This window comes from Amblyomma mixtum, chromosome 3 (genome assembly GCF_055824585.1).
Source record: "Amblyomma mixtum isolate Tamu chromosome 3, ASM5582458v1, whole genome shotgun sequence".
In the NCBI taxonomy this organism is placed as follows: domain Eukaryota; kingdom Metazoa; phylum Arthropoda; class Arachnida; order Ixodida; family Ixodidae; genus Amblyomma; species Amblyomma mixtum.
In genome coordinates, this window is record NC_143014.1 from 25,635,893 (window position 1) to 25,649,391 (window position 13,499).

At 46.9% G+C, this 13,499-nt stretch overlaps 1 protein-coding gene and 1 pseudogene across 4 annotated transcripts in view; both read right to left on the reverse strand.

The window, feature by feature from the left end:
• LOC149349450 (uncharacterized) overlaps positions 1 to 13,499 on the reverse strand; it is a 508,176-nt pseudogene that overhangs the window by 349,340 nt on the left and 145,337 nt on the right.
• The window catches only part of Sec8 (exocyst complex component secretory 8), an 83,929-nt gene that overhangs the window by 40,702 nt on the left and 29,728 nt on the right, over positions 1 to 13,499 (reverse strand). For all 4 annotated transcript variants that reach the window (XM_089578393.1, XM_089578392.1, XM_089578395.1 and 1 more), the window contains 5 exons: positions 7,882 to 7,951; positions 7,727 to 7,790; positions 7,373 to 7,473; positions 7,154 to 7,227; positions 4,226 to 4,364 (listed from right to left, as the gene is read on the reverse strand). In XM_089578393.1, coding sequence (XP_089434519.1) covers positions 4,226 to 4,364; positions 7,154 to 7,227; positions 7,373 to 7,473; positions 7,727 to 7,790; positions 7,882 to 7,951 — 448 coding nt within the window. The remainder of the gene's footprint in view (positions 1 to 4,225; positions 4,365 to 7,153; positions 7,228 to 7,372; positions 7,474 to 7,726; positions 7,791 to 7,881; positions 7,952 to 13,499) is intronic.

Sequence of the window (13,499 nt, forward strand, 5' to 3'; positions counted from 1 at the left end):
AAGAGCATGCGCTGGTGGTCTTCTCCCATGTGCCTATGCCATGCGCTGCTTTCCTTTATAGCTTGTGGGAATCGTGGCTTCCCGCTGTTGCCTTTGCACGGCCGTTGCCGGCGCTCCGAGTTGTTCTCTTTCCCTTTCTCCTGCCTCAGGCGACGGAGAGGCAGCTGGGTGACTAATCACTGTCCATCGGCCACAGCTCTACCCTGGCTCCCCAATGGCCTTTGCCGTCGGTGCCTTCTGGCGGGAACTTGGGATTCGCTTGGGCAGTCGTTCGCCGCGAGCCCGTCTGAGCGGAGCACAGAGAGAGACTCCTCCGAGATGGCAAAGGTGCATACACTACTGCTCTTATCCGCCAACCTTTGCCATTCAGACCAGTGCATATTCGAGCACGGCAGCATAGGGTCCTCTGACCTGCAGCAGCTCAAGCCTGTCTAGAGGGGTCCAGCGACTTCCTATAGGTGTACCTTGCGTTGACTGCCCACTCACAAATGGCCCAACAATCGCCATGAGGGAGATCACAGCCCTGCCACGAAGACATTCTCCTGCAGCAGTGTGCTAGCGGCGCGCACCACTCTTGCTCCTCGCGCCCCCCGGGACGCAAGTGAGTGTGTAACGTAAGTTGAGTTGAGTGTGTAACGTAAAGGATGACGTCAATAAATGCCTCCTTTGTGAATTCGGAGGCCTGTTTCCTTGCGGTGAGTCACTCTCCTCCCTGTGCAGGTTGAGTGCGCCACATCAGTGCCCCAGGGTGCGTGTGGTGACGGCTGAATGGGGCCCTTAGATTACGCAAACCTCGAAACCGCGGTGGCTGGTGGCCTGTGCCTACTGAGAAACCCCCAAGCTACATGAAGACGTAGAGACAAGTCATGGGACCGGCAGGGAGTCCTAGCCCTGACAGCATAAAAGTTATGTACTGTTACACAACTCAATTTCCGTCTGTCATGGTTCTTTGCTAAACTTCAAGCACTGAAGGAGATAGTGATTCATACGGAGCGCATTTAGGGAGAAAAAGAATTTCTAAGCAGAAAAAGAAGACAGACAATCCTAAAATATGCTTTCGACAATACTGCAGCTTTGTTCAGAACATGATTGCAATTCCTCTGCCGATTTCTTAACAGCACTGAGGGCATCTATTCAAGACCAGGACAACATATGATCCTGTCACTCAATCACAGATGCAAATACAGCTATCAGTTAGTGCTGCATTTATTAAAGGGATAAGAAAATTATGTTTACCAACGTTAAGTAAAAGAGAGGTGTGATAGGTCTTCCATCACTTCTTACCCCATCGCAAGAATTTTTGAGCTAGCTTCAGTAACACCGAAGTTATGGTAGATTAAAAACAAATGATGCTCCTCCTCTCCCCCCTCAACTCATAAATAAACAAAACTGAGCCCCGCCCACGAAAACGTCACGCACTGCCACCCAGTTTGTTTACTTCCAGTGGCGCATTCACTTGCATACGTTCCACCGCTGTCATTGCAAACGTATCATGGACACGGATCTCAAGGTCTCGAAGTGACCACCGAAACAGGCTTCGAACTGTACAATTATGCCGAGCATAGTAGCAGGCTGCTGAACGCCAGTGACAGTAGCAACAACTCGTCGCCCAGCACAAGGACAGACTACAGGGCTGCGCAGGGGCATCATTCCATTCCCCTTGTTCCCTTCCTTTTCAGTCCACCCGTGCCTGGCGGCTGCGGCGACTGCAGAGCTATGGGAGATCAAGCTGCCATGGCAGAGCAGATGACTGTCCCTCTACCAGAAGCATAGCCATGACATAATGCTAGCAGCAAATGGCTGTGCCGGGCTCCATGTCACTCACCATGACATTACCATACTAGTCATATACATCTCTTAGAAAAAACAGTTGCAAAAGCTTTCACTACACGCACATCAATCAGCCCGCGAATTTTAAAAAATGGGTTTTTTTAAAAATGAATAATAACTCGCCAGCTACCTTTCAATGACTCATACTTGGTGTGAATGCTCAAAAGCATTCGTTCTACAAAATGAACACATTTACCAACAACTATGAATCCATTTCATAGCTATTTTAAAATGTGATCCAACCAGGAAAAAGTTTCATGCCTAAAGAACACGAACCGCCTTGAGAGGAACGGCTCTGATCACGAGAGAATTCAGTTGACATAACACATCATGGCCCAGTGCGACTAACGCCTCTCGTGGAAGATGAAGCAACCTCCACAGCTTTCAATTTTGCAGCATCACAGGTCATGTTCAAGAGCAGTGCAAAACAGCAGGACGTAGCTAAGAAGGCATGAGACATGCATTGCCGCAACTTAGTTGCTCACGCGATTGCGGCGCCAACAGTTAATGTGCAGTGGAAACAAGGATGTGGAGAGCGCTGGCACTGCAAAGCAAAGACAAGAGTCCATTTCCTAGAGAGATGGTGGCTGGGCAGACCGCCAGAGAGGACAAGAGGCAGGTGCTTCTGGCTCTCCCGCCTCCTTTATTCTCTCTACCCCAGTGTGGTCCTCTTCTCTACCCCCAGTGTGGTATTCTCTCTACCCTGTAGTCCTCAGAAGCTTTGCCCCCCCCCCTGCCCTTAGACACCACAATGAAGCCACTACTTTCCTCCTCTTCATGTTGTGTGCCCACAAGAACATCCCACTCGTATGCTGGCGCATTTTTTTTTTTAGTGTTTCGCCCCTTTGCATCTAGACATTGCAGAGAAGCCACCATTCAGGGTGACTGATGTTGCCTTTCAGTTTTTGTCACATGCCCCACATTCAACCCACCTGTATGTTTGCACATGTACGGTTGGTCCCTAAACATAATTTACGACCAGAATTTGTTGAAATTTTGAACATAGCAGTCAGAAAATCATGTTATCCAGGAACATCTTAACCGGGAGAAAAACTAACTCTACGGTACATTTTTGATGCCTGCAATTTTGAGCATATAAACTAGGAAATCGTATGAACAGGGAACGTATCAATGAGATATTGTTACGCCCAGGGTTTATTAAGACCGGGACGGAGGACTGAAAGCAGCTGGGCCCGCTTTGCCGAGCACGAGACGCCACCAACCTCGTTCTCCTCATCTTCGGCTTAGTCAGCAACGCTGACCATGTAGAATAGGAATAGGTAGAATCGGCCTTTTCATGGTCGTCACAATATTACTTCATTCCTCTTAAAATTCATCTACACAAAAGACTGAAGCAGTTTTGGCTCGCATACAGTGACACAATATCGTTTTGGCAGCCGACTTTCATCAAACAAGCAGCATGGCATGCTTAGGCATCCCAGAGTCAAAACGCATGCAGCCCGCAGCTGAGAACTGCAGTTTGATCAACCATGGGGATCATTCTGCACAACAGAGTGAATTACTGTCTTCACCTATGTAGTTGAGCATGTCATGTCTTACCAACACTGAAGCACAAGGTTTATGTATGAAGGCACCACTATTAGTCGTTATCAACATTATTTGGTGAAACTGTGTGACACGAAGCATAATTTGAAGACAGAACAAATTAAGTCAATTAGGCATGAGAAGAATGCAAGGTGTAGTGTGGAATCCTACCACTGATAACCAGAGCATTCATTTAACGACTCCAACATTTCCAACTGATTCAAAACCCACAGAAAGTGGATTGGTGCCACGCTTTGGAAGAGAAAAAAATTTCTTAGAATGGAAAACGAGTGATATATATTATGCAGGAAGAACGTACACTGCTCTCATTTTCCAATGGCTGCACAACTATTATCACATAATAGTCGGGATGAAAGACTACAGAAAATGCTACACAACAAAAGGCTTCAGCTCTTCAAAAGAAAAAAACACTCTTTGCCCAGCCTGCCCACATACTGCACCAATGTAGACCGATGCAGCAAGGTCTGTTTCCTGGTGAAGTACGGCAAAGCAGTCACATCACATCACAAGTGCGAACTTCTTTCACCCGTGAGTATTTTTATATGCTACTTATCTAGACACAAGATCAGAAGGCAATGGTGAAGTGGAAAAAATCAAGAAAATTTACTCTTCTCCTCCTCCTCTTCTTCTGTTCCCATTTTTGTTGCTGGTTTCATTATGTTTGGACCACACCAACCAGCAGTTAAGTGTTGGCTACATGATGACTTGTTATATAACTTATACAGCAACAATGTGCATGCCAAATCATGACACTAAAGATTGCATAAATGCATAAAATTCCACTAACCTTAATTTGAGCACCGTGCCAAAAGTGACATTTGAAACACACCTCTGTAAGCCACCTGGCTAGTCTCCTTGTAGTTCTGCAGGATGGCACAGGCCAGGCTGAGGAAATGCTCCACGTACATGGGCAATGCCTGCATCAATTCCTGCAAGCCCTGCAGACTTTGGTCTACACACAGCGTGCTCTGTAAGAAAGAAAAGTTTGGCAGTGACCTCACAACTCTGAAAAAACAACATGCCCGTTTGAAGAGCTTTGTAAACTACTGTAGTTTACCACAATAAACATGGTACATTTTGAAGTACTGCATGCTCCTTTTATTAAAAGAAGGAGCAATATGTTGCCACTACAAACTTTATTGTACTATGCTCACTTGCTGCAATTGTCATTGATTATCTGTTTTTCTTACACAGCGTAGTTTCTTCTCAAAACAGGCTGCAATGTCAAGCCCCACAGGTACAGCATATCAACTTCTGTCGAGCCAGTGCACCCCCAATGAGGGAATCCCCAAAATCATACAGGTGCTGAAATTAAATGTCTGTATTTGTAAAGCCATGTCAAATCTGCAGAAATGCAGCACCAACTAGTACATGCATTCTGGTTTGGTTTATTGGTTTATTGGGGTTCAATGTCCCAAGGCAGCTCAGGCTATAAGGGATGCCATAGTGGAGGGCTCCGGAAATTTCGACCACCTGGGGTTCTTCAGTGTGCACTGGCATTGCAGAGTATACGGGCCTCTAGAATTTCACCTTCATCGAAATTCGGCCGCCGTGGCTGAGATCGAACCCGCGTCTTTCGGGTCAGCAGCCGAGCGCCGTAACCACTGATCCACCACGATGGGGCAGTACGTGCATTCTGCTACGGGCTCAGCTGAAGCTGTTTTTACAGCTGGACATTGAGAAACTCATTGGCGGTACAATGGTAGCTCATGAAGTCCAAGCACACAAAAATATTCACAGATCTCTCAGTATTTATCCACCATAAAATTCACATCATAGCACTCTTGGAAAAGCCACAAAGGAAATTTTCTAACTTTTGCCTTCAATGAAAGCTGTGTGAAAAGTAAAAACATTGGCCAACGATTACGCTTCTCGGTAATGAGATTTTTTAGCACAGCTGCTGCGGCATTTGAACCATAGGTGACTGCACATGGAACACACAATGCTGAATGGAGACAGCTCCGGGTTTGGGCATTGGCAGCACACACAGTGACACGCCACCACTGAGCCCCTCCTTTGGGCAGCGCAGTTAGTGGCAGCTGCCACTGCAGAAGGAGCACCTCTCTCACAGTATGCTCCTCCTCCAATGCACCCCTCTCATTGCTCACTGCACCCTCCTCATGCTCCAGCTTCATTCTCATCCTTGTGCTCTCACCGATATTCAACCTCCCTCTTTGTTTGCTCTCTTTGCTGTCGCCATACTTTCATCCTCCACTGTGATCCTCGTTCACTCTGCTGGTTGCGAGGCTAATGCCAACGCTCAACCCAGGAACAGGCACCTAAGATCTGCTCTCTAAAATGGCTATATCAATCTATCAAGTACACTGGCTAAAGCTAGAATCAGACTGAGTTTTTCTGGTGGCCTTGGCCTTTCAGGAGGACCACGAGAAGCAACTCATGCAGTAGACACATCGTGTTTACTCGCGAAATTTACTCACTTTAATTTAAGGGCTCAAAAAGGGTGCGCACAAATTACACAAATATTTCATGACCTCGTCACAAAAACTCTACAAAGGACATAAGGCCACAACGCGGAATGTATACAATCCTCGATATTGCAAAGTTTCTCAATTCCCCAATGCCACCCCCATTGAAGCACGTGTATTTGAGACCTCCATGTAACGAAGGTGTTGCAGCAGTTGACCTTGATATAATGAACTGGCTACCCCATCTATCTGTTAGTGCTGAGCCACTGAAAATTTGGCAGAACCATGCGAAAGTTTCATGACGATAAAGCATGAACTGACATGAGAGGAACGCCGATCGCAACGAGCTGCTGCAGTTGACACAACGCACCGTGCTCCAGCGCCATCGACGCAGGGAATGTCATACCACATGGCATTACAGCAGTTCATGCTCAAAAGCAGTGAAAAATAGTAGGGCATAGCAAAAAGGAAACGACACTAGCTGTACGTGGCCATTGCCGCCGCGCAGTTGCTCGCGTGATTCCGGCGATGATAGCTACCGCACATCGGGAGCAGATACAACGGTGAGCACCGGTGATGCAAGGTAAGGAGTTTGTTTCCTGGGCCAACAGCGAGGGGTAGACAGAGAGGGAACATGCGAGTAGAAGCACATGCCTCTGCGGTCGGTCTACAGCGGCGGTGCGGCCGCGCACGTTCTCGAGCTCAGCCGCGGCACCCCTCCTTCCGCACCTCCCCACCCCCACTTGTGGTGCTGCGCGATCCACAGCGGAGGCGGAGGCAGTGGCAGCTGCGGCCGCAGTCGCGCTATCACAAAACCTTTCTCTGTGTTTACGACGCCGAGTAACGCTGCTTTTTGTGCACCTTTTTAAGGTGATTTCACGTACGTTTATTTCTCATTTTGGTTTCCATTCTGCAGAGTCCTTCTGACACCTCTTGCAAAAACTGCATTTAATGAAAACCTGGATAAAACAAAAAATCTCATGACTTTTTTCAATTTCGTTATAACCAGGTTTAACTGCACTGTATGTTGCCACCTATATGTCAACCCCCCAACTCACAACCCTCCCTGGCCGAAGAAAGTACACTCCAAATACAAGTAGATGCATAACTGCATAACTGCAAGATGCATAAATATAAGAGTGGTGCTAATGGCAACAACTGCACCTACACCACCACGCTTGTGTGCGAAAGTAAATATCGACAAATTATTTGCTGAAGAATAACAAGCTATAAAACACACAAGACAAAAAGGATTAAACTGAAAATGAACTGGGGCCATTTCATTTTTGTTGACTAATTACTTAGCTTCTACTTGCCAGTGTTAACATTACCTGTAATAATGGCCTCGAAACTCCATGGGATTTCAGGATTTCAGGATCAGAAGTCACCTTCCACGTTTCCAGGCCTGGATAAAATAAAAGACCGAATAATTCTTGCACACCAGAGTCTAGCCATGACAAAAAGAACACCAAAAACGCAAGCCCACTAACATGTGAATATCAGTGCTTAAACAGGCTTAGATGAAAACTGGGCAAAAAAAAAAAACTTACTTTTTGTTGCATTATCTATGGTGTTGTCCATATCATTGTTCACATGACCCAGGAAGATCTTTACACATTCGACAAGATACTCATACAAGTGGCAGTGGTTTCTAAAAGAAAAAGTAACAGAAAAATCGCTTTAAATACTGCCATGAACAAAATTACAAACAACAACACAAATTCTGTCAATAAAAGAGCTCCACTTCGTATTGGTACAACAACTAGGTGGGCAAAAATTGCACAAACGTTAATGAAACCATTCCCAAGCTCTATCTTAACGAAGTTCTTTACAACAGACCTCAATTAATGCCATGCAGTGAGAAAAATTTCTCTGAGACCATAAAATCCGTCACGAAAACTTACCCATCCTCTAGCTTCAAAGCTGCTTCTATGTCAGCGATAAAACTAATCAGGGGCTTGAAAATATCTGAAAAATTGTAAAGGCAGCAGCAAGTAACTGGTTATTAGAGCTGCAGTAAACATGCCAGAGTGCAAAGATAAAGTTTTGCAGAACCTACATGTGATGTTCTTGGAAGTGGGCACACAAACCAATTGCTGGTGCGAGTCTCCAACTTCAACGTAATCACACTAGAGGAGAAGATGAGGCAAACATATACCATCACCTTATGGACCCATAAAAGAAAAATGCATATGACAAAATAAGCACTGCAAATGCTAACTATCATACTTACACAAATATAATGAGTTTTTTTTCTTGAGTCATTAGCGCTGAAATGCACCTAGCATCATATCAGGTGTCAAGGTATGCATATAGCCAAGCCCACTTATAACGGCTGCAGTTATAACGAACGCTTGCTTATTACAAACGAGGGCGGTTCTACCGCCAAAATATGTATTAGGGCAATGGCACTACGTCTCAGATACAACAAACAAGTGTGTCCACACAACTCGGTTATAGCAAACAAAGAGGTGTCACAAACTCCACCCCGCAGTCAAAACCTCCCACTTCCTAAGACAGTGACTGAAGTGTGTCTCCAATTCACCGTGATGCAACCCCAACCTTCTTTGGAAAGAACGTGGCAACCCGAGAAAGTAATAACAAAGGCAAGAAACTTTTACCAAAATGTACGATTCGGAAGGCGACACTTGCGCTGGTATTGAGCGCAGCAAGCTTCGCATTACTGGACGTACTTCTGTACACGAGTACATGCTTGAGAATGAAGGCAGCGACCGAGCCCTGCAGTTTGTTATCAGCAAGTCTCGCAGGCCAAGGTGCTTTGTGAGCTACGCTTTCGTACACTACAGACACAACACAAACACCCAAATAGCAAGCGACTTATGCTTATTCGACGCGTGTGCCACTAGGTGGTGGTTTAGGAGGATAGGAATGACTGGTTTATGGGAATCTAACGTCCCAAAGCGACTCAGGCTATGAGGGACGCCGTAGTGGAGGGCTCCAGAAATTTTGACCACCTGGGGTTCTTTAACATGCACCGACATCACACAGTACACGGGCCTCTAGAATTTCGACTCCATCGAAAGTCAACCGCCGTAGCCGAGATCGAACCCACGTCTTTTGGGTCAGCAGCCGAGCGCTGTAACTACTGAGCCACTGTGGCGGCCTAATGAATGACATGCGACTGTTTGCCGAGTGGTTTGTTCATTTCAAGCACTACATGGAGCAGAAAACAAACAAACAACCAAAAAAAACAAAGGGGAGTTCTGGCTTTTAATCAACAACTGTGTGGTTCTAGAACCATGTGCCACCCTCTCCGACTATGATGACCCAGCTCTTCTGCCACCGAATGCAACACGAAAGACCAGCCGCTCGACATGGACATCATTCAAGCGCTCTAGGTGTCCCATCGGAGGCGCATCACAGCTTAAGCTGAGAATAACTGAGAGACCCGATGCCGACATCCCAGTCAATCATGAACTGCTTCAGTGGGGTATAGATTTATGGACCTGGGAATGACGAAGGACACCGTGGAACACATACAAGTTCAAATGCACTTACAAATGTGGCAATGTGTCATTCATGCAAAGCCGACAGAATATGAAGTCGTTTAAGATAACTTGGTTTGCGCGGATATGACGCAGACAACAGAGTCATTACAGCATGCAAAATGTAAGCACTCCTTGACTGCCAAGGATATCATGAAGATGATGACGAGGGGATCGACCTACTACCAGCTGCCATGAATGCTTCAACCGCAATTGTTATATTGGATCCCCGAAGCAGCTTGTTAACAGCAGGTGCCCCGATGAGACACACATGACCTCACTGGTGAGCTTGGAAAGTGCCGTGATAAAGTCTACACTACAGAAGCAGATGTGCATAGGGAGAAATAAAAGCCCCTGCTGTCTGACTTTCTATTTTTGGCTGTAATATGGAAAGTCCACTTACTACGAACCTTGGGTACAATGAATGCACTCTGCGTGCCCGTCAGGTTTGTTATAAGTGGGCTCGACTGTATAGCACGATTTTTTTTTGCTACCCTTTGAGACAGCTCAACTACTAGGCTTGTGAGCTGCGAGGAGAAGTCGAAGCAACTAGCGCAGCATGCATGAGCAAGACTCAGCAAAGCGCAAGCCATTGCGAAAGGGTAGGCACAGAGGAGCAGGGTTTAGAACTCGGTAGCGCGAAACATGAAGCAGCACAGGCTGCTGCCCCACTTTGAGTTGACATAGAGTCGCCTACCTCAGCTACAACAAACTATTTTTTCGAAATACTGAGTGGAACCATTTTAAACAGCAAAAAAAAGCGTTCCAAGAACAGCACTCAGCTTTGCAGAGTGCGCAAAAACAGCACTCCGGCTTTGCGGGCTCCTTCCTTGGTGGCCGGTGGGCCCTTTTTAGAGGGTGGCATAGCAGCTCTCGCTGCGTATGCCAGGAGCGCGGGTGGCCCTGCCTCAGTCTCACTGGGTGTGAGCTGGGCAGGTGCCGAAGACTAGTGTGGTGCGCCGCGCCCACCCACCACATCGGCGAAATTTGTATGTGCTAAGAAAGAGAATGTGCCACGAGTGATTGTGTAGCACTTTCTTTCCTTTTTAAATGTTATATTCACTCTGGCCTTTATTTTAATTATTTCCTTTTCTTTCTTCCATGCAGGACATGACCTTAAATAAGCGGCGTGGTCACCTTCATAGTTTGCGTAGCGTGGCGCAGCATCGCAGTCGGTGGATTGATCATCATTTAAAGAGCATTTGGCACAGGTATCGTGGCCTCGGCAGCTTTGGGAGCCATAGAAGCAGCGTCGAGGGTTAGGTATATATGGATGGAGAGATTTTTGTGTATTTTTATTCTGCATACATTGGTAACATTTTGGTCGGACAGTCCTTCTAACATTTCTTGTTCTGGCAAGTGCGGAAAGTCGTTGTCGGAGATTACACCATGTACTGTGTTTCGTACTGTGTTTAACGATCTGTGTGGTGTCACAGAGACAGGGATGTCACCAAAAGTTTCAATGTTTGCAAGTTTCGATATTTGAGTGATGTCGAGGAGCTCAAGCAAGAGGTCTCCACTAGCCAATTTTGTCTTTGTCACCTTGTATTTCGGGCCCAAGGAATATGTGAGGACTTATGACATTATGAAAGGGGATATCAGTCTGGCTGGTTTCTTCTTTTTGTTCAGTATGAACGATGTGAAACTTTGCGAAAGATGTTTTCTTTTTGTTAAAGAACTGGGAGGTTACATCGGTCCGATCATTCGAAAGTAAGGAGGCAGCCATAGAAGAATGTGTTCTTTGGCCATGGTGCCAGCCACCCACCATGGAGCCCAACTAGGGGATGGGACAGGAATTTAAAAACAAGTCCTGCCCATGCCAACTGTACACCACTGCTATAACTAAATATGGCAACTCAGGGTAGTTGCACCACACAAGGTTAAACCTAGCTGCCTATGAAAAGTGAAAAAAGCCGAGAAGAGAGGAAGAGACAGGAACATTGTGAGAAAGGAGATAGGAAAGTGAAAGATAGAGGGGAGGATAGGAAAAGGCGACTGCTGATTTCCCCCGGTCGGGTCAGGCTGGAGGTGGCGTATACAGGAAGATGGGGCCAAAGTGGTGTGTTGCCTCTGCCGAGGGGCCTTAAAGGTCCAAATGCTCTGCATAGGCTCAACCACCAGCATCCCCTTTTTCTTGGACACGGTGATGCCACGCACGGCTAAGCGCGGGTGCTCGGGTCCGTGGTGGCGCACTGCTCGCCATCATCCCCCTGCGGGGATGTCCCTGCAGATGCTCGGGAACCCGTGGTGTCGCAGCTCACCAACATCTGCATGTAGCAGATGCCCCCACGGGGCTTCACCATATGCCTCTCCATTCCATGCCAGACCTGCTCCATGGGTTTCCACCCTTGATTGCTGCCCCCGACAGGACAAAGCCTGCCAAGCACCATGTTGTACACCGAATTATTACCAGTGGTGAACAAACGCACACTGCAGCTCACTGCCTTGCTCCTGAAAAACTCCGCCTTGCTCCTGAAAAGCATCACCCATCAGAAGTTTGAGCATATGGTCGAGACTGGCATTGCCCGCCCATTCTGTAACAAATGCCTCTGCACATGGTCCCTAAGAAAACTGGAGACCCTGCGGCAACTACCACACCCTGAACCTTGCCACTAATCCCGATCATTACCCCTGCCAAACATCCAGGACTTTACCTGCAACCATGGCTGCATCATATTTTTGAAACTTGACATTTAAAAAGCGTACCAGATTCCGGTTGCTTCTAAAGACTTCCAGAAGATGGCCACCATTACACCGTTTGTCCTTTTTGACTTCGCGTGCATGCCTTCCAGCCTTCGAAACACAGCATAGAGCTACCAGCGCTTCACTGACATTATTCTTTGCGGCTACCCATTCATGTTCACTTACGTAGATGATGTCCTCATTGCTTCCCACTTGTGTTAACCTATGCAGACAATGTCTTCACTGCTTCCCTTCGTGTTCCCTTACATAGATGATGTCCTCATTGCTAGCCCTCCAGCTGAGCATATATGCCATCTCTGCCTCGTATTAGAACGTTCTGCCGACCATGGACTTATTCCTAACATCGGCAAATGTGTGTTTCGCGTCTCCTCGGAATTCCTCGGCCATCTCGCAGGTGTCCACAATACCTAAAAGCTTCCTTAATGTCAAGGCTATCACAAAGTTCACATGCCCGACTCACTACGCCAGCCCTTGGACTCATCAACTACTACAGCCATTTCATTCTTGGATGTGCTGCAACCGTGCAACCCTTTGAACATTCACTTCAGCGCCCAACCCCTACACCTGCGATCCCCTGGACCAATGATGCCACTGCTGCTTTGATTGTCGTCAAAGAGCACCTCACCTCTATCACCCTCCTGGTTCACCCAGCGCACGATGCACCCATGAATGTCATGGCTGATACTTCAAGTTCTGCCGTCGGTTTCTTCTTGAAGCAGCTTTTATCTTCAGAACAGTGGTACAGACCCTTCGACGATGGGTTGCTTGCAGCGTATCTTGCTAGGAAACACTTCCTTTTACTTTCTTTTTTTTGGAACGCCGAAATTTTGTGATTTTTCAGGACCACGTACGAACCACTCACAAGAGCTTTCGCTTCATCCAAGACCATCTACTCCCCAACGGAAGTTCGACATTTTGTTTTCGTTGCAGAATTTTATAGCGACATACGGCACATCAAGGACCCATAACATTTCCACCAACATCCTCAGCCGTGTGTATCTACCTTTCAAGTCGATTCCTTTACTCTGCAAGACCTACTCCATTACCAATAACAGGATGAAGACATTCAAGCACTTTGGATGAAGACATTCAAGCACTTTGCTCATCACCTTCACCATCCTTGCATCTCCACTCAGTAATATTTCACCGATCCTGTTGTCGACATTGTTTGTGATGTGAATCCAGTCACTGGATGCACGTGGCCTTACATTCCTGTGCCTTTACTACACCTCCTCTAAAACGATCTTCACTGCCTTTCCCATCCCGGCATCCTCCTGTCTCAGTGTCTCGTTACGGAGTGTTTTGTCTGACCTGGCTTGCATGCCAAAGTTCACAACTGGGCTCGGACAAGCCTTGCCTGTCAGCAATGCACAATTTATCGTCACGCTATGGCTCCTCTGGGTGCTCCAGCCTCTGGACTCTCATTTTGCTGCTATTCACATAAACCTGGTAGGACCTTTACCATCAT